This window comes from Esox lucius, chromosome 23 (genome assembly GCF_011004845.1).
Source record: "Esox lucius isolate fEsoLuc1 chromosome 23, fEsoLuc1.pri, whole genome shotgun sequence".
Lineage (NCBI taxonomy): Eukaryota > Metazoa > Chordata > Actinopteri > Esociformes > Esocidae > Esox > Esox lucius.
In genome coordinates this window covers 21,948,477-21,973,426 of record NC_047591.1, presented here as the reverse complement: position 1 = coordinate 21,973,426, position 24,950 = coordinate 21,948,477, and the positions used below count along the sequence as shown (strand labels likewise).

Here is a 24,950-nt window from a genome sequence, read left to right as displayed (position 1 = left end):
GCTCATCTATCTTTCTCGGCTGCAGTTCCTAAAAATGTGTTACATTTGCTTGCATGGTTACCAGAAAAACACTTCACATTCTATTTATCATTTGAGCCTTGAAGCTTACATTTCTAACGACGAGTGCTCTGGTTCCACCTCGGCCAATCACAATTTTTTCTCAAAATTTTGATAGAGGTCTACAGTATCTCTCCATAACAGATACGCGTGTTTCAGACATGTGCTGTCTTTAACTGAGACTGTAAATTAAGAGGACAGGCTACGAATGATGTACAGTAATGTAAAATAACCTATACGGGTCTTGAGTAAAAACCCACATCAACTGCAAATCTGAAAAAAAATAACATTCTCTGTAAATGTAAGGGGTTAAGTCCATCAGAAATTCCAGTTAAATGTGGATTCCTTATTTTACAATTCACATGCGTTTGCCGTTCCAACTCAATATGGCTTCACTGCAAACAAAATATATACAGGATATTCAACAGATATATTAAGCACAGCGTTCTTTCATAGATGCACCCACCCATCGCCAGCAGAGTAAAAATAAAGAGCAATCACTGTAAACAATCTGTGCTCTTGTGAAACCCCATGAAATGCACTGTTCAACACTAAAGGTGATTTACAACAAACGTCTAAAAGGAATATGAGGGAAATAAAGCTGCAATAAAAACGATATAGTGAATGCCCTTGATTGTTTTCCAGCAAGCCCAACGTGGAATATGATTCCCAACCTTCCATTTGCAGTATGTTATAAAATAACAAGAGCCTTCTATTGGGCTACAAGCTCAGCTTTTTCCATTTCCTCCAAGTTACCAAGACAGCAGTCGGAAAAAACACCTCCCTACAGCTCTTAATATTTATATGAAAGAGAAAAGGCAATCTCACCAAGCACAATGCAAATAACAAAAGGCCTGTGCAAGTTAACAATAATTTGCATTATTAGGGGACTATGTTTGTTGAGCTTTGTTGAGACCATCAATTATACAAAGAGATATTTACATCAACAACAAAATAATATGTACTAGTAGCCAGAACCACTATCTGAAAATTGAAATACAGCGACTGGCTCTGTGGCAGTTTAAGAGATGTTGTTAAACATAATTCCTGGACCTTTGTGTAGAATCCTCCCAGGACGACAGTGAACACAATCATCACATCAACTCACGACTCTAACCACTACCGAGGGAAAAATACACTGCTATTTTATATCCATAAAATACAGAATCGCCTTCAGAAAATGTGTGTCGAAAACTTGAGTGTTATGAAAATCTGTCTGTAACTAGAGTAGTAACAATGTAGGCTACAAAGGGGCCAGTCAGAGTGAACGGTCTGGTCCTTCTAAATGTGGTTATTCCTATGTTATCTCCCTGCTTACCGTGTGGCAGCTCAAAGGAATTTTTCTAACCAGTCGCCACACCAGTTATCGTATCTATTTTGCCTTCTGGTTTTCCCGTACGTCTAAATGGCCTCTATCGCTTTAACACATAGTTCAAGCATCTCCGGTGACTGAGAAATTAAATGTTATGCTGATTCCTGAGCCAGGCCTGACGACATGTCACACGCTGGCCAAGCACAGGTTCTATTTGGTGATGGCACTTTGTCCATGTCGGCTCTTCAGAGTAGTGGACTCAGATACCCTGATCATCTAGTTGTCATTTCGACCCGATGGTGGAATGTTCCTCATTATCAATGCTTGTGTCATTGCCTTTGACCATCAGACCCCAGAAAAAAGAAGAATGCACACTTGTGGAAATCAAGCCACTTAGACAGCAACTGTTCTCTTTTCACCCATACAGTAGTTTAAATGTATTGCATTACCTATTCTACACTAGTTCAGTTGTTGCTCAAGTACCCACACGCAATCCATTGAAATGTTAACTACAGTATCCTAACAAAGGAAGATAAAAATATAGAGAATGATGTGAATGTGTTTCACATTAGTCCTGTACATAATTCCAATGTAATTAACCAATAGTTGGGTGTTTACTTGGTTGAGTTGTAATTAAAATAAATGCTGGCAGGCTACAGCAAGTAAGCTCATTTCATTTAACTTCAAATGACCCTCAGTCTAGTGCAATATAATGTCGGATGCATAGTGAATGATCCAGTGTTGTTCAGCCTACTGCCAGGCTGTAACACTGACAGCTGTTATGTCACGCCGTCACTGATTGCCAACCAATGTACTCAGGTCGTGCAAGCGCTCTACCTGAGACACCGTGGACTGTCAAAATGGTGAAAGCAGTGTTCAATCTCATCTGCGAATGACAGATTATCTCGTGAAAACCGGCTGCATATTTTATGACTCAAATAATGTTTGAGTACAAAGAACAAAGTGGTCCGCACTGAAATGTTGCTCTCACAGGCTACATGAAGAAGGTTTCCCGGAGAAATGCAATTGCAGCGTTTGCTCTCACCTGTTTTCTCTTTGATTTCGCAGAGAACGCTGAAGAGTGCAGGTTTCATTCTGTGACAGTTCAATCCATGTTTCCTTTGTAAGTAAAGAAAAAAATCTTAGTGATAATGTATAGCCTACTTGCTACATCACACAAAAAAAAACTAATGAAACTATTGAGAACAAAGCAACTATAATTGTGTAGTTACCATGGCCCGTTTGCGATTAGGCCTACATTTTAAAATGGTAAAATACACAATTTGCAAGATAGGACACGTGAGACATGTCCTCACAATATAATAAGTTGACAGATAGTCTATTCTAGGTAACATTATAGAACATTACCCACACACTATCTGTAACAATTTTAAAAGTTGCCATGTGGCAACGTACTGTAGTCTACATGATAACCCCTAAACTAGGCTTATTTTATGTGATTAATTCAAGAAATTAAAACAATTCAAATTGACTAACTTCGCTTGTGCTTCATCCAGACTTTGGTCCGTAATTGTCATTATTTGATGAAGAATGTCCCCAATATCTTGTTTTCTTCCGTCCCCATCAGTCCCCTCGTGTCCGTGGGGCGGCGGTAGTCCCATGCCTCCTTGTACCGAATGTCCAGCTAGAGTCACACCGCTGAGCGCCTGCATCATCCGGGCTTGTTCCTCCATCATGATGCCGCAACACAATCAATGCGCTTTTCGGCGACGCAAAAAGAGAAGATTGCGAATATTTCAATCACATACAGGAGCGATATTGTCCGGTTGAGGGCACATTGAAAATTAATAGGTATCTGGAACAGGAATTTGTAAATTGTCAGATTCCGACTGCGAGACTTCTGATAGTTTTCTTCAATTTACAGCGTGTAGATTAATTTAAATTATGTTTCGGTCTAAAATCTACGTAGTATTCATCAACTATCGCTAATGAATCTTTGTAGCAAAGGCAATAGAGGTGTCTTGCAGGTAGCCTACTCATTCAAAGGGTCCGTGTAGATTTCAGTCTAAATGTTGTCTTCTAGCGATTCTCCCTGTGCGTATCCTCTTGGCATCTTCGTCGTTCTGGTCTTGATACAAACTTCATAGATTCCATAGAACCAGCAGTCCAAGCGCAACTTGCTAACACACACAATGTGAACGGCTAAAATGTTAATATCAGAATGCGAGACCCCTTGATTTTCTCTAAAGTTACAATGTATTGACGTCTGCAATAATTAACGTAATATTGTGACAGAATAATTGTCATCCAATTTTAAAAGTTTATAATATTTCCCACAAATAAGCACATGTTATCATTGTGCAAGCAAAAGCAGTGCGTTAATTCCTATATGTCTACTTTCAAAATAACGTCGGCTAATTGACGGCTTGTGCGCTATGCGATTGACAAGTTGCCATTCGCACCGGGTGGACGTGATAGTCTGAATGCAAAAGCACAAGAAAATGAAAATCGGTATGAAAACGCTAGCTCCGCCCCTTTGAGAAATGCGTGTCCTTCGCTACTACAGTGGGCTACTCCTCAGCGCTCACTACAGCAAAGCGAACCGAGATATGTGAGGATGATTTGGAAATAGAGGTGACACCTTTTTTAGACAAGTATCCCTCTTAATTTGATCACGCCGGAAGAAGTCGCGTCGCATCTAGTAATATGACGACGCAGAGACAATATCGAGCTGAACACTATGCAACTGCTAAAAGACAACTGTGGAAAATGTATCCGCACTGTTCACGTGAAAGAACTACTACCACCAAACCTGTCCTGGAGGAACAAGGTGGACGAACAGGGAAAGCCAATGTTTAAACATTAAGAGTTTTATTCGCCAATCGACTCTCCCCTGAAGTAGACTGACGGTCAAATCCACCAATGGTGGAATAGCAGAGGCAATGGCCCTGCCTTGAGATATTTTCATGGAAAGTCAGTAACTTTCCATTGGTCGTTGCCACGAGTGATATTTGCATGGTGGTCCTCCTTTTCGGTTGCTATGACAGATCTGCTACGTTAGGTTACTATGACAGCGACTACAAGCCTCTCGGATGCGCGGCTGGAGAGACAAAGACCGTGTAGGAAGTTCTGCAATAATAAAACAGGCCCTACTGTAGCTTACGAATAATATGTGTGAATTAAAGCATCTATTCAGTTTATTTCTTAAGACTTTCAGTTAGTGGCCTTCCATGTGGCTACATAATAACCCGCGTGTCCCAGTTGGTAGGGTTGATATGGGGGCATGAAATCAAACAGTTCATGCAGTGTGAATGCACTGGGTTCCACTAGTTTTCTCGTATTGATTCCACTACCTAAATGCAGGGCCTGACACACATTTCAAATGCAGAGCCCAGTCAAATGTCTGGAGCAGGAACCCATGATGCTGTTGTTACGCTGGTGAGTGGATAGTTAGTACAGCGTGACCCTTTCAATGCTAAGGTTGTGTGTTTGAGTCCCACAGAGGAACAGTAAGAAGCCCAAACATGTTTGCAATCAGTAACATGAGATGCTCTTGCTGAGAGTGTCTACTGAATTTATTAAATGTAAATATACCAGACAAAACCTGTGACGTCCAAATAATACAGAATACACGCTGATTGGTGGTAACACTGCGGTCAACAAAAAGCTTGTAAGGGAACTTTCAGATCAGCAGTGTCAGATTTACTTATATTGTTTTTAACATTTTTGTAATTTAGCTCTAATAGTGTGTGTGTGTTATTGATAAAATATATTTAGAGACAGTTTTGCCGACACAGGTTAAGCCTAGTCCTGGACAAAAAAACTCAAGCTCCACATGATTCTCCATTGAGCTTGATTTTACAGTCAGGACTAAGCCTAACCTGTGTCCACAAAACCGACTCTTAGTGTCAATTGTACCTTATACATGTATATATTTTTGTTACAAGGGACAGTAGAAAGGATGGATGAGACAATTAAAAGCTGGTGGATGATCAGGTGGCCATAATGATATGAGGGCCAGATTGAAAATTTAACAAGGACACCAGGATTAACACCCCAACTCATGATATTGGTCATGGGGTCATTTGTGCCCCCAGAGAGTCAGGGGTCAAGAAAAGATTTCCACTGCATCAGCGTACGCAGGGGTAATGTCCCCTTCACTGCCTTGAGGCATTTGGGATTTCATCTTTTCACCAAAGGGAGGACTGCCTCCCTTTGGCCCTTCCAGCATCTCCCATTCAGGGGCTGATCTCACTCAGTTTCAGAAGTTGCAGTCATTTTGACAAGAATAGATAAGGCCTAAGAGTTCTTCTCTGGAAAAATTATGTTTTTCACCTTCACTCTCAAATATAGAATGAACCATTTTATAATCATATTTTTACGATGTGTTTTATTCCCTTTGTCACTGCAGAGGGGTATAACATGATATGTAATACAGTGGGGAGAACAAGTATTTGAAACACTGCTGATTTTGCAGGTTTTCCCACTTACAAAGCATGTAGAAGTCTATCATTTTTATCATAGGTACTCTTCAACTGTGTGACGGAATCTAAAACAAAAATCCAGAAAATCACATTGTTTGATTTTTAAATAATTAATTTGCATTTTATTGCATGACATAAGTGTTTGATACATCAGAAAAGCAGAACTTAATATTTGGTACAGAAACCTTTGTTTGCAATTACAGAGATCATACGTTTCCTGTTGTTCTTGACCAGGTTTGCACACACTGCAGCAGGGATTTTGGCCCACTCCTCCATACAGACCTTCTCCAGATCCTTCAGGTTTCGGGGCTGTCGCTGGGCAATACAGACTTTCAGCTCCCTCCAAAGATTTTCTATTGGGTTCAGGTCTGGAGACTGGCTAGGCCACTCCAGGACCTTGAAATGCTTCTCACGAAGCCACTCCTTAGTTGCCCTGGCTGTGTGTTTCGGGTCATTGTCATACTGGAAGACCCAGCCACAACCCATCTTCAATGCTCTGACTGAGGGAAGGAGGTTGTTGGCCAAGATCTCGCGATACATGGCCCCATCCATCCTCCCCTCAATACGGTGCAGTCGTCCTGTCCCCTTTGTAGAAAAGCATCATCAAAGAATGATGTTTCCACCTCTATGCTTCACGGTTGGGATGGTGTTCTTGGGGTTGTACTCATCCTTCTTCTTCCTCCAAACACAGCGAGTGGAGTTTAGACAAAAAAGCTCTATTTTGGTCTCATCAGACCACATGACCTTCTCCCATTTCTCCTCTGGATCATCCAGATGGTCATTGGCAAACATCAGATGGGCCTGGACATGTGCTGGCTTGAGCATGGGGAACATGCAGGATTTTAATCCATGACGGCATAGTGTGTTACTAATGGTTTTCCTTGAGACTGTGGTCCCAGCTCTCTTCAGGTCATTGACCAGGTCCTGCTGTGTAGTGTTCATTGATGCCCCACGAGGTGAGATCTTACATGGAGCTCCAGACCGAGGGAGACTGACCGTCATCTTGAACTTCTTCCCTTTTCTAATAATTGTGTCAACAGTTGTTGCCTTTTCACCAAGCTGCTTGCCTATTGTCCTGTAGCCCATCCCAGCCTTGTGCAGGTCTACAATTTTATCCCTGATGTTCTTACACAGGTCTCTGGTCTTGGCCATTGTGGAGAGGTTGGAGTCTGTTTGATTGAGTGTGTGGACAGGTGTCTTTTATACAGGTAACTAGTTCAAACAGGTACAGTTAATACAGGTAATGAGTGGAGAACAGGAGGGCTTCTTATTGAAAAACTAACAGGTCTGTGAGAGCCGGAATTCTTACTGGTTGGTAGGTGAACAAATACTTATGTCATGCAATTAAAATTAATTTAAAAAAAATCATACTATTTGATTTTCTGGATTTTTGTTTTAGATTCCGTCTCTCACAGTTGAAGTGTACCTATGATAAAAATTACAGACCTTTACATGCTTTGTAAGTAGGAAAACCTGCAAAATCGGCAGTGTATCAAATACTTGTTCTCCCCACTGTATTTAGTTTCAAAATTAATTTATTAATATATAACTCAGTTGGATAATATATTAACAAATATCTTTCTTTGTATCATTGAGGTATGACATTAAATATATTCCATAAGGTTTTAAATTATGCAAAATAGAATTCTGTTTTTAAACGCAGTTGTAATTTTTACATGCAGTATACATTCAGTGGTTATACCTTATTCCAATCATTGAATGTTTACATTTTAAAATGACTGCTAGAGTATTTTGACCCAAATTAAGTTGGAAATATTGTTTCTAGGAGCATGTTCACATATGAGCATACCATTTTCAATGTGTCATGTGCATTTAATTAGCAAATCCAGTGGCTCATACGGAGTTAAAGTCATTTTCACATTCTTTATGCTGTTTACTATACATTGCAGGAAAACGGAAACTACAGAGTGCTGTCAGCCTCAACATTCCACCATTGTATTGTAACATTGTATCATATTGTAAATATTTCCAATTCAGCGATAGCATGGTTTCCAGAGCCCAGACCCTCTGTGCTGGTACCCCGCCTACCTTCGCCATCACTCCGCAACTGTTGCTGAGGCACAGGGTGGAATAAATGTTTTTCTTTGTCTTGTTTTTTTCTTCTTTTTTTCCCCAAGCTATATGATGACACTCTCTTTTCACTTGACCTTGAAGTACCGGCGCACTGCTCCTGGGATTTGAGGGAGAGAGGAGCCCCTGGAGTGGACGGAGCATTCATCACTGAAATATGCTCCTGTCAAAACACACTCTATATACACAGAGGCTGCATGAGTTCCCAGGTAGCACGCAGAGTAAATGGAGTCCCAGTCGGAGAGGTGTTGCCATGGGTGTGACAGTCAGGTGCCGGATGGTTAGGCACCGCATGCTATTCTGTGTCACATGCAATGTATAGGTTATTCCTTGTTGCTATAGGGATTGACCGCCCTGTGCAAATTATGCGCAACCGTCACATATAAAGTGCCAGTCAAAAGTTCAGACACACTCATCCACTTCAAGGGAATTGCTAAGTGTCTACACTTTGGATTGGCACTGTATATGTGACACAAAACCCACTTCATGCACATGTGCACAAAAGAGCCCACCTACACACATGCTCAAAACTCTCAGGGTGACCACAATGTGTAATGCTAGACTGAAAGATGGGCACTCATGCTTTGCTGAGTCTCTGGTTCCTTCTGTCCTCTTACATCCTAAACACTCCTAAACACTATCTCCAAATAAATGTGCATTAACTTTGCACACTAGGGTAAAACACACACACAACACTACACGGTTAAGTTGTTAAATTCTGTTACGGTTCATGCATATTATTGGTTTAACCAAACGTCTATCAAGTTTGCTTGGGGTGGGTTTTTCCCCTCGCTTTGACACCCCACTTCCTGTGTGTGGGCACTGCGTCTAGTGTCAACAGAGGAAATACATTGTCATGGAGTTCATTGGTGATTTCAGTTAACATTTTTATTTTAGCGTTGTTGAAATGATTAACAGTAACTGGACCTATGGACAGATGGTACTGTGTATCTCTGACCTTTCTCTTCCTCGGATAAGGCATGCATAACGGTAAGTTCGCAAGTTATAAGGCACAAATAGCTAGCAAGGTAGCTAACTGCCTGCTGGCGTAAGCCAACAAGGCCTACTAGGTTTAGCTACAGTCAGTAGTAGCTAAGATGAACATAAGTTAGCTAGCTAGTCTAGTCGCTGTTTATTGGAAATTGTAGCTATAGCTGCCTAATTGAGTTTACTCCTGTTCTTTTTCCATTGTTCCCCCTGGTACAATAGGAGCTATATATCGGAATAAAGTAACTAATGTAGCTATGCAGTATGCACTGAGCTGGCTACATTTAGCAGTCATCTTATGAGATGCTAACAAACCAAGCTGAAGCTAGTTAGCTAACGTTGGTTAGTTGGCTTGGCTATAATGCTGAACAGCTGCCACCTAACAGCACAGTGTAGCTAACCATCTCTCGCTAATCTAACGGCTAAGTAAACTAGCTAGATGTTTTCTCGTCATCTCTGTGCGGACTACTGTCTTTGTGTTAATTGTAAAGATGCTGCAAGCAGGTAGCTTGCTATCATTACGGCATAGCCATGTAGTGTGTGGTGAGGTTTTAGCCAGTTAGCCATAAGCACGCGAGGAAAGCTTAAGTTCTCTTCCTGTCGATTCCTTACGTGAAGTTGTACCTAGTTGTATGGAAAAGAGGAAGAGACTCAGGTTCTAGAAACACTAACTGTTGCTGTTCGCCATATTGGCATTGTTGCATCAATGGCAGTAACTCAGAAATGGCTGAAAGACAATAACTCTTCATGCATTTCTGAGCATTATTTGTCAAACCAAACATGAAAACGTGACACTTATTCTGAAAGCAGACAGTCCTTTCAAATTATATGACAGCATAGCAACACATCAATCAAATGGTAACCATTGAAAGTATAATCACTTAAAAGAAACCCTGCTTCTGGAGAGCTGCAGTCCAACTCCATGTCTTTGCAGCCTCATTCAGTTATTAACTGTCTAATTATTGGTGTCCCATGTGCTGAATTAGAGTTGGAGTGAAAACAACCTGGACAGTTGCTCTCCAGGAGCAGGGTTGAAGACCCCCGCGATAGGATGTTGAAAACTCATCTTTTGACCAATGGGTTAATTGATCTCCATGCGGATCAGTAGCCCCAGCCTCAGGTCTCTATCATAATCTGTCAATAGTTAGACATTGTGGTTGTTCATCATTATGTATTCAAATAGGGCTATGCTTTGTTTAACCAAAACTGAACTGTGTTTAAAGGAATGTCAGTTGCCAAGTGACTGCGTCACCCCCATTCTCTTCCTCTGCTGTGTGCATGGAGGAGAGAGAGATACATTTGTAACATGCAACGCATTGCTCAAAATGCAAATGTGGTAAAGATACAGTTTTAAAGGCAACTGCTGTTGTTATAATTATGCAGTGGAGAGTCATAGAGTTCTGTGAGCGTATCATTTAGTACATGTAATATTGAGTTCATGGCACCACTTAAATACCGGGAGCAGACTAAAGTGTCTGAAGTATATGAATTTCATGCACCTGCGGAGCGAAGCGGAGCGCCCTCACAGTGAATAGGCATTAAGAAGCCTCAAAAGGCACTGCGTTGGATAGTTTTTGAAGTTTGTTGCATTTACTGGTCGATTAAACAATTAGCCTTTAGTTGGCTATCTAGCAACACGACTTCATGTGTTAGCAATGTAGTTTATTGTTTTTAGTTACTCTTTTGGTGATCAATATATGCTAGGATTTAGAAAGTATTCAGACAGCTTCACATTCTCCACACTGTGTTGTGTTATAGACTGAATTTGTGGATTTCTTTTCTGCTGTCTGTCTGCACACAACCCTTAATGACTAAGCTAGACGGAAATATCTCATTTCCATAGGCATTTTGTCCCTTTGCTGTGGAACTCCAAAATGAATTAAGATGCATACCAGTCTTTACCGTGTCCCACACTTCTCTGTGCATGTCAAAGCAAAGACCAAGTTATGAAGGCCAAGGAACTCTCCATAGAATTGTGTTGGGGGTTGGAACCGCTCAGACTCTTAAAGCTGACTGTCCATCCAAACTAAGTAATTATTTCTCTGCAGAGATCGTTGAACCTGTAATCAATTATAGGTTCAGTCTATTAGGCAACAACATTTAGAGGAAGTGAAGGAATCTGAATACTGTGGATACGCAGCAGGTTGCATAAGCGCCAACCAAATTGTACTAAACATTCGCACAACGCAAAGGTTGCATATATTTTTGTTGGTACAAATGGACAGGACCTTGTTGTCTACGGGAAAGGTTGGGGACACACTTCTGTCTGCCTCGTTCACTAATAGCTGGCTGAAATGCTGATACTATCGACCCACATGTCAGAAATGTGGGTGATTATCACCTAGCTAGCAGTCAAAACAAACAGAGACCGACACAGTTTCTTGTGCGATTGTCTTTGTCACGTTCTTACTGCCTTTATTAAAGCATGTTTGAGGTGTCAACTCTGACCATACTCTGGCTGTGAAACAGGTTTTCAGCATGACGCGTGTCTTTATTGACTGTAAAGAAGATTGCATTTCTGTTGAATGTCAATGCAGTGAGCTGCTGCTATCAGTCTGGCATAGCTAGAGTGGAGTATAGTGGAAATGTCATGCTTTTCTCTCAATCCAGTTAATGTTAAAAAAGCTCCCTGCCCGTTTAGCTGAGTGTATATGGCCTCTCATCCTCTGCTCCAGGAAGTGGAGACTTCATTGTTGCTGAGTGTATCGGGTAAACTGTGGTAAGCAAATCACAGAAATATGTAGAATCCGTCCATAAAGGGGAAAAACAAAGACTACGTACTGTTCACTTTTACAAAAATGTGCACCGCACTTCTTTTGTGACAGAATGAGTCAAATTTATTCTGTGTACTACAATTGTAATTCACGTTTTGTAATGCTTTTGCTTTGTTTTTAACCTTCACAAGAGCATATTGCCTGAAGGCTTCTGTCTTGCTATGGCAATGAATAGCGTTACATTGACATCAATAATTAGGGCCGAGCATGTAGAATACAGGGGCCCATGATGTCAATCATGTGACGTAGCTACGTTACCGGGTTTCTACTTACTGTAGTTCAATAACCAAAATGGATTTTTTCTTCCAACCTCAAGATATCATATCGAAGCTGACGCCACATTAGTTGTGAAAACCTCAATATTCCGGGAGATTGGTTATCAGTCTAAGGCATTTTTCACAGTTCTTTAATTACATCTGCTTTTCTAAATGGGTTCAGAGGACCACGTGGAGCTGTGCTGTAAGCTATGGACACCCCGCCGGAGTCCTGGGTTCAATCTTGGTTGCACCGTTCCGACTGCTTCCCTCCCACCCGCTTCCCTCCCACCCACCCGCTATTTCCCACCTGTCCCATACAGTATCAAAACAGCACAGGGGGAAAACATGTTCTGGGGGATATGAGGAATGCACTACTAACTTTTCTCAGTCTCCTCCAGTTTAAAATTTTAGGAGGAGATGAGGTCCTGTTTCACACCTGCGGATTACCTGGTTTGGGGGGCCCGTTGATGTCCCTGTCCTTGTCCACCTGGTCATTCTTCTGACCTAGTCTAAAATCAAATAGACTCTGGATTTAGCCCAGAGAAATGTATTTATTATTCCAATTGGACTCTTAATATCTCACCTGGCACAGCCAGAAGAGGACTGGTCACCCCTCTGAGCCTGGGTCCTCTCTAGGTTTCTTCCTAAAATTCGACCTTCTTAGGGAGTTTTTCCTAGCCACTGAAATTCAACACTACTGTTGTTTGCTCCTTGGGGTTTAAGGCCGGGTGTCTCTGTAAAGCACTTTGTGACAGTGCCTGTTGGAATTCCTGGTCCTGAGTGAATGTTGATGAGAAATTCAGGCAACGCCCCTTAAAGTTTCCCACTGCTTGCTGATGTTTTTTTTCCTGGTGAAAATACATTGCTGCGCTACTTGACTTTGATACACTGTTACCATTTATCTAAATATCGTTTTGATCAGACAGAAATGGATATATTCAGGCCTTTCCTCCTTCTTGCTGGTTAACAGATGACTCAGGGATATTCCGTCTGCCCCCCCACACCGCCCCATACTCCCCCCATACCAAACACGTAATGATTGTATTTCTCCTAAGCCCGCGCGGTCTGTCTGATAAGACTTGAGTTTGCAAATGACACCACTTTGTCACCTGCTCACAACTGCTACAGTGTTTTTGCTGTGACAGCTGGAGGGACGCACAGGTGCCAGGGAAAGCAGGGCGGGGGGGGGGGGGCATGTTGTCATATTTCATCAAGGCATCCCTCAGCAAAGCCATAATTAGCGAATTACCTTGTTAATTAGCCAATTAGCATTTCTCTGTGGTTATGTAACGACAGTTGCTGAGTCTCTCGCTGAGATGGCGCTGGAGTGGTAAGCTATGTACATGTAAAGACGGGAGATTTGACCTTCTCTGACTATTTTGTGATTGCTGAAGGAGCTTTAATTGTGTTTGGATACTAATGAATCAGGTACAATATGTCCTCAATACTGGCCGTCCTCGGAAGGCCTATTGTAGGGAGGCACTAATCTGTCCAAACTCGTCCCCCAACAGGCCTACACACATGTCCAATCATGGAGAGGTGAAACTAACCCAAAAGAGGAGAAGAAAAAGACGACGACGTCTCCGTGTCACCACAGACGGCCTTGAAAGTATCACTGAGAACCGTCAAACAAAGGCCGAGACCGGGGACGGGAGAGGTGGGGAGAAAAGAGGAGTGTGAAAGGAGGAGGAGGCGGAGGAGGAGGTAAGAGGAGAACTAAAAAGGTGGAAGCTGAAACGAAACGCGGGTGAAGGACCTTAGGATGGCTTTCCTGGACAACCCCGCCATCATCCTGGCCCACATCCGGCAGTCCCATGTGACCAGCGACGACACGGGCATGTGTGAGATGGTGCTAATCGACCACGACGTGGACCTGGAGAAGTGCCAGCTGGCCTCGGCGCCTGGCAGCAGCGGGGGCTCGCTCGGCTCGGATACCCTGGGCGAGGGGGGCGGCGGCGGGGAGAACCCGGGCTGCGACCTCTCCCAGTCCATGGACATCACCTCGAGCTGGGACTTTGGCATACGCCGGCGCTCCAACACAGGTAAACGGCGGGGGGGTATGCGGTAGCCTGCCAACCCTTTCACCAGGCTGGCCCTCCATTTGTGCGTTGTGACTGGAGAGCCGGTTGGTTTGTCTGGGGCGGTGTCTTTGTGGGGTCCAGATTGGTGGTTGACTGGTGTAGGCTAGGTTGGCTAGAGGGGCTGTGCTTCTTGTTATGGAAGGCAGCAATGCAACTTCTTGACACGGTGTAGTAAGCGAAGCCACTGCTAGAGAGGTCGGGGTCAGTGCCTTTCCATTTTGGACTATTTAGCCTAGTGAATTAGTTGCTTTGATGGAACTTGTATATGTAAGTCCTAATTGAAAACCGTGGTGAATATGTCATTCACTTTCTGAGTTTTTTTGGGCCGCTTTGGAATGTAACTGACCCTAGCCCTACTGCAAAGTGCGTCTTTGAAAATCACTTGAACTGCCCCATGAACAAACGGGTCATATTTAACGCCAGGGGTACAAACGCTCCTGGGTTTCAGAAAATCTTCCCGTACAAATACTTGGCCCGTTTGGATCGAGGCCGGCCTGAAGCACACGGTCCACTTGCGTCAGGCCAGCTCAATCCGGCGGCGCAGCTGAACTTTTTGGAATGAAAGAACCTTCCTGAACCCGGGCTCTGTTTTTATTGACCATTTTACCCTGGGGGGTACATAAGAGGCTGGGTGAACCAAGCAGGACACTAGTGTTTGACTGCTTGGTCCACTCTGGTCTTTCCATGTCCCTGTGTTTGTGATTTTCAGAGGTGGACTTCTATTTATTTTTCCAAGTTTGTTGAGTGCTTAATTTAGTCAACGGTAATATAAGGTGTTTATTATTTTACGGTGGGGCTTTCTGCTTTATCTTTTAGCTTATGGGTCTTCCTGTCTTTGTCAGGGACCAAATGAAGCATTTAAAGAAAATAATGCCATTTGTGCTGCTGAATGTGTGAGGAGGTTTGATAATGTGGTGGTGTTAGTTGGCTGCTGGTGCCCTTGAACGTGTGCAAGAGGTTGTGAAATCTGCAGATTATCATGGTGTTTTGGAGTGCAATTTAAAACCCAGTGTATGAAAAACTGGGCCTCTGTTAAAGGTTATGGATCTTCCAGAGGGAGAGCAAAACAAATCCAAAAGCACCCATAAATGGTTCAAGAATAAACCACTTTCTGAAGTGGCCTGCGATGAGTCCAGAATAAAAAACTATGACTTAAACATTGAGAAATTTGAGCAGATTGCACCTGAAAAATTTGCCAAATTCCATTACAAATGTGTACCAAGCTCAATGATTGCTACAAGAAGGCTGATCTTCACGTAAGGTTGTTTATGAAGTATTGTCTCTTGTGTGCCAAATATCTGTTATTCTAATCTTCACTATAATCTTTACTTACCCCCCCAACGACAATGTGGTTCTGCAAAATTGAATACCAAATAACAGCATTGCTAGACTAAATGTTTTTTTCTTCCTAAATTCCTTCTTATTTTACAAGAAATAAGTAGGCTAATCACTAAAGAAAAGTTGCAACTTTTTGGGTCAGGATGGGGTGGGGTGTCTCAAGTGGAGAGGAGGGCGTTGCGTCAAACTTTTTCTCACTGCAATCCTGTTTGAATCTCGCAACTTCTTAACCAAGACATTAAAACACACTGTACTTGCTACAGTGAAGGCTGATTGGTTGTGTCTGAAAATCAAACTGACTATACATTCTCATGAAGTAATTGAAGTTTGGGTTCACAGCTCCCGAGGCATAGCTTCATGCTCCACGAACTACTGTAGCCTCCTTGTCATTGTTCTTTCTTTAAAGCTTTCCTCTTCTCTTTATTTTACGGACGATTGGCACAGCAGTTGTGGGCAGAAGCGATGGTAATCAGGAGGTTGTCTGTGTTTGATTTGTATGGTAATGGAAATGATGGCTCTCCTCGCTCTATTGCCCAAATGAAAAAGATTGTAAAAAAAAATTATAAAATAAAAAAATAAATACTGCCTTGTGTTCTTAAGCCTTTCACTCATGGAAACCAGCTCTTGAGGACCTTGAAAAGGTTATCCATGTAATGATTCTTTGTAAAGGTAGTATAATGGATGATGTTGAGAAGCAGTGAGGATTTATTCAATCGGGGGTAGTCTTTATGGGCACGCACTTAACTCATTCTCTTCCATGCAACTTCAGAACTCTGTCCCAGAGTGCAGAGGCCGACATTCTAAAAGTTATGAGCGCACACTATGGACTCAGATTAAAAACAATGGCTTGGTGTCCTCGTCAGTACAAGGAGAGGCTATAGCAACCAGTCATAACTGTTCATTCAGAGAGCTGGAGAAATGATTGAACGCAGAATCAAGTCAGCCGACAGATGTCCTGGCCTAAGGTTTCTAGAGCAGTGCTGTGTCAAGTCCTCACCCTCAAGGTTTTCTCGCTAGCTAAATGTCTTCACCAGTGTATAAGTCATACCACACTATGAAAAAGCGGCTAACCACAGGCTAAACCTCCATGATTTCCAGGAATTGGGTTTACATGGGTGAGGAGGAGGCTTGTGTGCTATGAAACCCCTTTAAAGGCAGAGGTTGTCATGTCAAGGTGGGCTTGAATGGAATTAACTGGGAAACAATGAGAGTCCAAAATACCTGTAGGAGAACCATGATCTGAGGTGCTTGGAGTCTGAGGGAGTCCAAAGTCTGGCTAGAAGATCTCCTTTTGGCTCCCCTGGCTCTTCGGGTTGCGTTTGTTGTGTTTTTGAGGGGGATTGGGGATTTGGGGTCACTGAGAGTGCTCTTCTACTGAGACGACACCTGAAATGGCAGACTGTCTCACCAGGACGTCCACAAGAAAAGCGCGAGAAACCTGGTGTGGCCGGTAAGAAATGAGAGATAGCAAGAGCACAGAAATACAAACACACACACAAACACGGTTCTGCATTGTATTCGGCATCGTCTAAGGAAGTGTGAATATATGTCTGTAGAGTGCGTGAAGTGTGAATTTATGTCTATAGAGTGCGTGAAGTGTGAAGTTCAGTGGGCTGGGACGGACATGCTCAAGTTTTTACTCTTTCCAATGTGTTGTTTACCATCAGTGAAATAAACCAAATCTGTATGTGTGAGTCTGAATCTGTTGTCATTCTGTGTTTCTGAAATGGCTGTCGGAATTGTGTGACTCTGTACCTCTGGGGGGAAAAAACTTGAATAACTTTGGTCTGGCTTTTTGAAATCATTGTTTACTTGTAATCACTATGTCATTACTGTTTTTTTTTTTTTTTTTTACTTTTAAAGCGCAAAGACTTGAACGGTTACGGAAGGAGCGACAAAACCAGATCAAATGCAAAAACATTCAATGGAAGGAGAGGTCAACCTCGCAATCAGGTAATACGGTTTGTTCCTTTTTTCCAGTAGTATTTGAGATTTCAGTACAGTCAAATCTTTCAGTACCTTCTCTTTACTCTCGTCAGACAACTGAGGCGCTTCTTAGTGGATTTCCTGGGAATGGTTAATTTGCATTGATCGAAAATGATTGGATTTTTAACCTGGCCTTTATTATGAAATAAACATCAGAAAACTGTGGGTCCGACGCTCGCGTCCTGTTCCAACTGAAATACTGGCACAATCAAATTGGCACAATCAAATTGTCTGCGAGAATATAAATATCCTCTTCAAGCTCTCGGTTTTCGCCAATCGTCTTGGTGTTTCTGTCACTGTCTCGGTCGCAGCGGAGGACCTGGGTTCCCTGTTTGAGAAGAGTGACTTCAAAGACAGACCCAGGAGCTACGGCACCAAGTCCACCTTGTCCCTCCGGCTCGAGCAATGCCCCCAGCAACTCAACAACCCTTTCAACGAGTACTCCAAATTCGACGGCAAGGTAGGGGTCTCTACCTTGATTTGGATTGCTCCATGCTGGATTAGTTCATGCAGCCTAGAAGGTGAATGTAAATACAATGGTTACATGGTTACATGGATAGGATATGTGCCCTTTTGAGCTTTTGCTTGGTCCCTTTTTTCTGACTGTTCTGCCGATGTGCCTCGCCTTCTGTCCTAGTGTGACTGTGTCATTTACAAGCACTTGGGTAGCGGTTCTGGAACTTGGGCGCCGTCTCCGAATGTATATTACAATTTTTGCCGCAGCTTCTCATCGCTAATGGCACAGGCGAAAGTCTCTGAAGACACGGTGACCTTCTTTCTGTCATTTTGCTCTTAGACTCGCATGATCCAGAGAAAAGAGCAGACTGGAAGAATTGTGTGTCGAATAAATGTCAGGGTGAATTGCTCGGGCCTTTTACAGGGATTTGTGGGAAAGAGCAAAGGTCGCAGCAAAGTGCCTTGGCAGCTCGCAGACAACCTGGTGGCTCAGATTAAACAAATAGCCTTTGATTCATGCCAAAGAGTGTCTCTGTTGACTAAACCAAGGGACAAACCTGCCCTTAGCCTCTGCTATATCCTACTATATTAGAAATAATATTTACATTGCAGATTACCTCCCATGATCCACAGCTCCCATCTCCTGTCTCCAGTCTTCTACGTCGGCTTATGGGCTTAGGGCATCTGAGCGTTGTTAGCACTACATCAGTGAAATATGATTCAGAACCCCCCCCCCCCCCCATTGATAAGTTATTTTTGTTCAGCAGTGGGATGCTTCTGTGTTTCTGTCTTTGCCTCTTGGAGACATCTGGTTGCAGATTAACTGCGCTTGCTCAGAGACGTCTTCCACCAGTTACAGAAAAGCTCCCTTGTGCGCCGGTCGCTAAGAGTGTCAGGTCTGGAATATAATTTTTACCGTCGGGGAAGTTGAGCGTTTGCATGCATTTGGGCCGGCGTGTTTGAGGCCCAGCCGCCTCGGCCGCAGATAAAGATTCATTGCGGCGGTTTGATTTAATGCCTGGGTAATGAGAGGCGTCCGTGAGCCCGGGCAGATGTTTACACAGGCCTCGCCCGCTCGCCTCTGACAGCAGTTAAAAAGTACAGTCGCCGTAATCGAATCTGGTGGCGGGCCGCGTCAGGGAGGAGGACACAGATCGAATTAAAACGCATTTTAAGATTAATGTGCAGACAGGTAGAGCACAGAGAATGGGCTGGCCACCGCCCCTCCAAGATGCGCACGCCAACAAACACACACGCACGCTGTGTTTTTTTTTTTTCTCCCCCAGTCTTTGTATTTCCTGGAGGTAGGTCTTCCTAGAACTGTTTACTCTTGAGTGGATTCCCAAGAGCAATGGAGGTCAATGAAGTCTTTCTCTCAACTGATTTTGTTAATGTTCATTTTTCCAGCGTTGTATCTTCGTCCTCGCTGATATTATGTATCTGTGCGTGGAGCTGTTATTATATTATGTTTCTTTCTTCTTCTTCAAACTGTGTAGTATGAGGACAAGGTTTGTAAGTAAAGCCTTTTGCAGGATGGTCTGCTGCATCTGTTGTATTCAACAAGTCTTGAATGTAATTTCTTTTGATTTAACACAGAATGCTACAGAACAGGGACAGTTTTTATCCGAGCATTGGTTCTTTTGTCAGTGGAGAAAAATTATTGTAGAGATGAAAAGGAGCGAGTGGCTGAGAGGCAAGAGAGAAGCAGAGACATCATTAAGCCTCATCTGCATTTTCAGGGCCATCTCAGGAAATAATCTTACACACTTCAATTGACCCCCCCAGTTTATGTCTCATTTTATGGCGGTGACAGGGTGATGGGTGAACTGTTGGTATTTTCTAAAAATGAATCCTTTTATTAAAGGGACATTTCTTCACTCATTTGTTTTTATACTTTTGAATAAACGATATATACAGTCTCAATGGTTCTTGAAAAATAACTTGCCTAGTGAGTGTAGTTCAACATCAAAACCTAAAACATATGCTTCCTGGCTATAGTCTACTTGCTTTATATTTTCAAAGAGCTATAGTAAGGACACAAAAAACCTTTAGTCTCATCCAAAAATGTGGTCTTAAACGGGGTCGCTGACAGCAGTTAGCGCTGAACCTGTTACTGGAGGGTTGCTGATTTGAATCCCCAAGCCAAAAACTTTAAAGTAAGACGGCCTTGAACAAGTAAATTAATCCCTAATTGCTATTGTAAGTCGTTCTGTCTAAAGAACATCTGCTGAAAGAGTTAAATAAAAATATATCTCATTGTCTTATACTGACAACTTCCAAATTCACAATGTTATTTAGAAATGTTAATGATCAGAGGTTTTAAAATGTATAAACGATGGAAAGTTATTTAAATAAAAAATTGACAGAGCACCTGGTACAGCTTTCTATTGCACATTCTTCCTTTTGTAGCAAGACATTTCTTCTCTGAACAAATGCACTATGTACCAATAATTTATTTTTTGCTCCTAATAATATTTTTTTTTGCTTTCACGTGGAATCACCCTTTATGAAACGTGACGCGCAAAGTGTTTCTTTTCAAATAAGACACACCCATTCGTCCCGCCCCCACTCCAGTCAGATGTCCTTTCTGCTACAACAACGCCTCAGTACAGAAACATACCATTTGCCCCTGAGGATGGCCCTGCCTACCAAAACATGTCCCCAATACTAAGTTCATTGGATATTAACCATGGCCCTCTGTAAAAATAGCTGGCCTAGGGCATGTGGAGAGGCCCCGAGAGGCTGTAAGAGACCCACCACTTAAGACTGTCACGTCTGAAGGAGGCCTCAGAGTACCTCTGGCCCACGGAGTTAATAACACGTTGTCATCGCTTAGAGGACATGGCTCGGCACAAAAGCACCAGAAACCAAAAGCACCGCCGGTCAGATTCGGGAGAATTTATCTGCTCATTACCTAAGAGCCCCAATGCTCATTTTTAACGAAGGGGTGCAATTAAGCTTGTACGTGGTGGAATGGGCAGGGAGGCAACTAGCTTCCAGGACCTTCCATCGAGTGGCAGTTTTGAAGAATATTGCACAGTTTATCTGTCAGCGTCTTGGCTCGTATCCTGGGAATGTCTTGCCTGTATGCGTCGAATGGGTTGTTCCAAAGCCGCTCCCCAGCTGGCAATGATCTGGTGGCGGGCCGGCGATCCTCCTGAGAGCCAGGGCCTGGGGGTGATCGCTGCCCCTTTGCATTGCTTGTGGACGAGGCGGGAAAAGACACCTCGGAGTGTGGAAGCCATGCCCTGGACAGTCCTGGTTTCACCAGCGACCCACATACCGGACATCCGGCGCAACATGCCTCTTACCTGTCATGCTTTATATCTTGTGTTTGTGTACATTTATCATTTGGGAAAATGTTGTGTTGTTTGTTCACTCTCCGGTTTCTTCTACCGAATGTTAGGTTTTGGTTGAAGGTCTGATAACAATCCTTGCAAAAAAAAAATTTAAGTGCACAAACATTTTGACAAGGCAAAGGAAAAGTGTGCCCTTGGCGCCAATGTGTAGAGAAGAGTTCAGCAAATGTGCAAATGTCATGTATTTACATGGGAAATCAAATGTATTTGACGAAGCTCTTTGTACATCAACAATTGTCAGTGATTAAAAACACTCAACCTAAAACCCAAAGAGGTTTGCAGATGTTGAAGCCCTGCAACTAGGAAACACTCCTTACTGGAAAGGATAAACCTAGAGAGAAACAACTGGGAATATATCAAACTTTGATGGGGCTGCATAAACTTTCCAGAATCTTGATATTTTTCTGTCCTTTGAATGCCTGAGGCTACTAGGCCAGTCGAACAATAGAACAAAGTTTCTTGCATGATGTGCCTAACTTAATTTACAATTCTTCAAAATGTAACAGTTACTGAGGCAAAAGAAAATTTGCCCTAAAGAAAGATTGTTCCTTTGTTGAATCTTTTGCTTTGTGTTACAGTCATACTAAGCTTTGGTAAAGGACAGAATCAAATGTATCTTCATCAGTGTTTTTAAGAACATTTTAAAATCTACAGAAAAGTCACTAACATACAGCTATTAATCCTCCCAATGTGTACCATTTACATGTTTGTAATTTAGCAGATGCTGTTGTCCAGAGAAGCGAGTAAAGGAAATGCTGCTGGGATACCAGTAGACAGTGGTTAACGGTCACTGTGAACCAAAGGACTAAGGCATCTTTCATATAACTAGTTTAGTGGGATTCATTTTAGTTTGGTTTAACAGAAATGATCATGTGTTTCAGCTAAACAGTGCCTTATTCCAATTATTCTAAATTATAATTTAATTTTTTTGTGGCACCTGTACAGGAGTTACTGTAGCTGTACAATCTAACATTACGCGTGGGAAAGGGTTACTCACAAGCACGGTGCATTGTCAAGGATATCTCTGGAATCGGAAACACTGAGCGTCTGACCCCCCCCCCACAGCCCCCACAACCCCCCACCCCCCACTGACTGGAATAAAGCAAGTAGAAATGAGAGTACCGACAGTAATTGCATTTAAAATAGTCTCTGCACAGCTGGAGCCATATTCCAGCTGACATCGGCACCTGTGCACCTGACATTGACTGCCTTGGGGGTGGGCTGCCCCCCCCTCCCCCCCAAACACCTTAAGGTCCGAACCTCCCTATACCGATATTACCATAGCAACCGTCCCAACGTTGTCACCCAGCACTGGAACCAGCAATCTCTGTCTAATTACAGTGATGATTAGTGAAATGGTGTCTGTGCATTTGATTAATCGTGAACATGTAGACGAACATCGCAGTCAGTTTCAGCCGAACAAATACCTTGCTCGACTCTTAAAGATGAATTGATTGTGTCACTTAGAGCAATGGACACGCATATTTCACTTATATGCCTGCTGCCATCCCAAAATGGACTTCAAGCGCCCAGATGGACTTGGGTGGTTATTTTTTGGCGCTTTCCTCCCGTTTTGCATCTTAGTCAGGTCAAGGGGCCTAGGTTGTTGTTAGAAGTGTTACGTTGCAGCCCCCTATGCTTTTACAGGCACTTCGCCATATTGCGATTGATGAGATTGTTGAAAACATTATATATATATATATATATATTTTTAGGAAAGGTGAGTTTGTGCTGGGATCAGACGTGAGGCTCACAGATTGTGTCAGACATGAGGCTTTTTAAACTCATGGTAAATGTTTTATTGTTGTATAATTGCCGGGAAACATCAGACAAATTAAAACCATTTACAGTCGGCTATCTTGCGGGCCAGATGATGTGATATCATCACATTCCTTTGCCACTAGCATTTCTGTGTTTATATATATATATATATATATATATATATATTTGTTTGTTTGTTTGTTTAATTTTTTTTCCCTTAAGACTGTTGTGAAGTTGCCTATATACGGCAGACGCATCTTGCTTTGAATAGAATGCCCCTTTTTGGTCCAAGTAAAATTCCAGTCTTTTGAATTAAACATTTTGAAAAGATAAAGCATATTAATTTAAATGGCTGAGAACTTAAATGAATGTACAGTATATCCAAATATTTGTATTTCCACCGAAATTATGCTACGTCTTTCAAAATAACAGCCTTTTTATAAATATTTCTTTACTTTCCCCTCTATGAGAATCAATTCTGGTCCAACTAATTAATTCTGGTGCTGGCCGTGTTGTCACCAGGTGTCTGTCTCATCTTGATATGTGTGGCTGCTAGCAGTTACAACATCGGGCCCGTAACCAGAACCAGGTCACTGGTTCTAATTGCTGAGACAACAAGGTGAAGTATCTGTCAGTGTGGTCCTAATTGCTGCATTAAATAGTTTTCAGGAAGAATGTTTAAGGAAATACTTAAATGTGAAAGTTGATTTTCTGAGGTTTGTATAATCATTCAGGGGGCATAAGCATCGAGCAAGGCTGACTTCCTCCACCTTCTCTTATATATCTTCAACATTAAAGGCTCGTTGTTTTAAGAGAACTGCTAACATAATATTACTCTGTTTTTATCTTTTTTCACTCTACCACTATTCAGCCACAGACTGTTCTTCAGTTGTTCTCTCCATTAGAGATGAACGACCGAGTTTTATTACCTAAGAGGTCTCGGAGGAGTGTAAAGAGAGGGTGACGTTAGCTGCCGGAGACGTGTCGCTCTTAGCGAGTGGCAGCAACATAAAAAAAAGGCAGACTGTTTGTAAATTTAAGATTGTGCCGTTATGTTAGCATGACTTCATGTTGTGCCACTAGCAGTTTATTAACTCCTGGATGGATGGACGGACAGACAGGGAACGAGGAAGTGGAGGAATATCTAAATGGCGTCTTTACCGCACTCCTGTGTATAACATAGTATTTAGAGGGGAAAATGTATAATATAATAGTTGTGAAAATAGAATGGATTTTATTTAGCAACTGACAGAATTGTGGTTCTGGTGTAGCTGGGAAATATGATGTCTTGAACTTGGGTACCATACGCACTGCCTTTCCTGTATTTAATTAAGGTAAGTGCACAACACAGCGTTATTTTATATGTACATTGCCGTACCTGTCAGCATTTTATATCGCCAGACCGTATATTTACAAGTGACATTATTTTGTTGTTCTTGTTCAAAGTTAATTTGCTCCAGATTTTTTTTATCCCCCCCCCCCCCCCAATGAGTCAAAAGATGCCCAGTAGATAATTAATTCTTCCTCAGTAGAACAATGAAACACTCATGGCTGGAGGGATATCTGCTTAGTTATAATGTACTCTTTTTTTTGGGGGGGGGGGGGGGGTAATGAAGTGAATTATCAAACTCAAGGTCGGGAGAGAACACGGGCTGTGGTGCAGGGTGGAGATAAGGCCCGGCGTCGCGGTGGGGACCGGCACAAAGCAGGCGACACGGCCGCCAGGCGCTCCCGTCTCTCCGCCGCCCCCGTGCCCATCGGGGCGGCCGGAAACATCTGGGTCCTTTGATGGGAAAAATGACGTTTTTGGTTCAAATGACTCTATAATTTGGCGCTTCCAGTCAGTCGGAACGCTTGATGCATCATTTTTCGCGGGTCAGTAGAAAAGTGCCTGCGATTCCGGCTTTCTGGCATGATTAAAAAACAATAAATGCGTCATTTAAGAAATTGCCACTGTCAATGGAAAGCACGGTGCGTGCATAAAACCCATTATGTAGAGGAGCTAATGAAAGGCTTTTACCCCCCCCCCCCAAATAATTTTAGTAA

The 24,950-nt window shown here is 42.6% G+C and overlaps 2 protein-coding genes across 10 annotated transcripts in view; one reads left to right on the top strand and one right to left on the bottom strand.

Annotated features, from left to right (window-relative positions):
- LOC105024007 (pre-B-cell leukemia transcription factor 3) overlaps nucleotides 1-4,140 on the bottom strand; it is a 50,449-nt gene extending 46,309 nt beyond the window's left edge. For 3 of the 9 annotated variants that reach the window (XR_004575235.1, XM_034290119.1, XM_010893620.5), the window contains exons 1-2: nucleotides 2,867-4,139; nucleotides 2,415-2,488 (exon numbers count right to left, since the gene is read on the bottom strand). Coding sequence is in view for 8 of the 9 variants with exons in the window: in XM_034290119.1 (XP_034146010.1) it covers nucleotides 2,415-2,488; nucleotides 2,867-3,066 (274 nt within the window). In the remaining variant the exon portion in view is untranslated. Of the gene's footprint in view, nucleotides 1-2,414; nucleotides 2,489-2,866 lie in introns of all 9 variants that reach the window. The other 6 variants (XM_010893621.5, XM_010893623.4, XM_010893624.4 and 3 more) reach the window with 4 other exon arrangements.
- A 4,572-nt stretch (nucleotides 4,141-8,712) lies between these two features.
- Nucleotides 8,713-24,950, top strand: part of mapkap1 (MAPK associated protein 1) — a 51,989-nt gene continuing 35,751 nt past the window's right edge. The window contains exons 1-4 of the mRNA XM_034290013.1: nucleotides 8,713-8,895; nucleotides 13,435-13,965; nucleotides 17,206-17,295; nucleotides 17,640-17,788. Coding sequence (XP_034145904.1) covers nucleotides 13,686-13,965; nucleotides 17,206-17,295; nucleotides 17,640-17,788 — 519 coding nt within the window. The 5' untranslated portion in view covers nucleotides 8,713-8,895; nucleotides 13,435-13,685. The remainder of the gene's footprint in view (nucleotides 8,896-13,434; nucleotides 13,966-17,205; nucleotides 17,296-17,639; nucleotides 17,789-24,950) is intronic.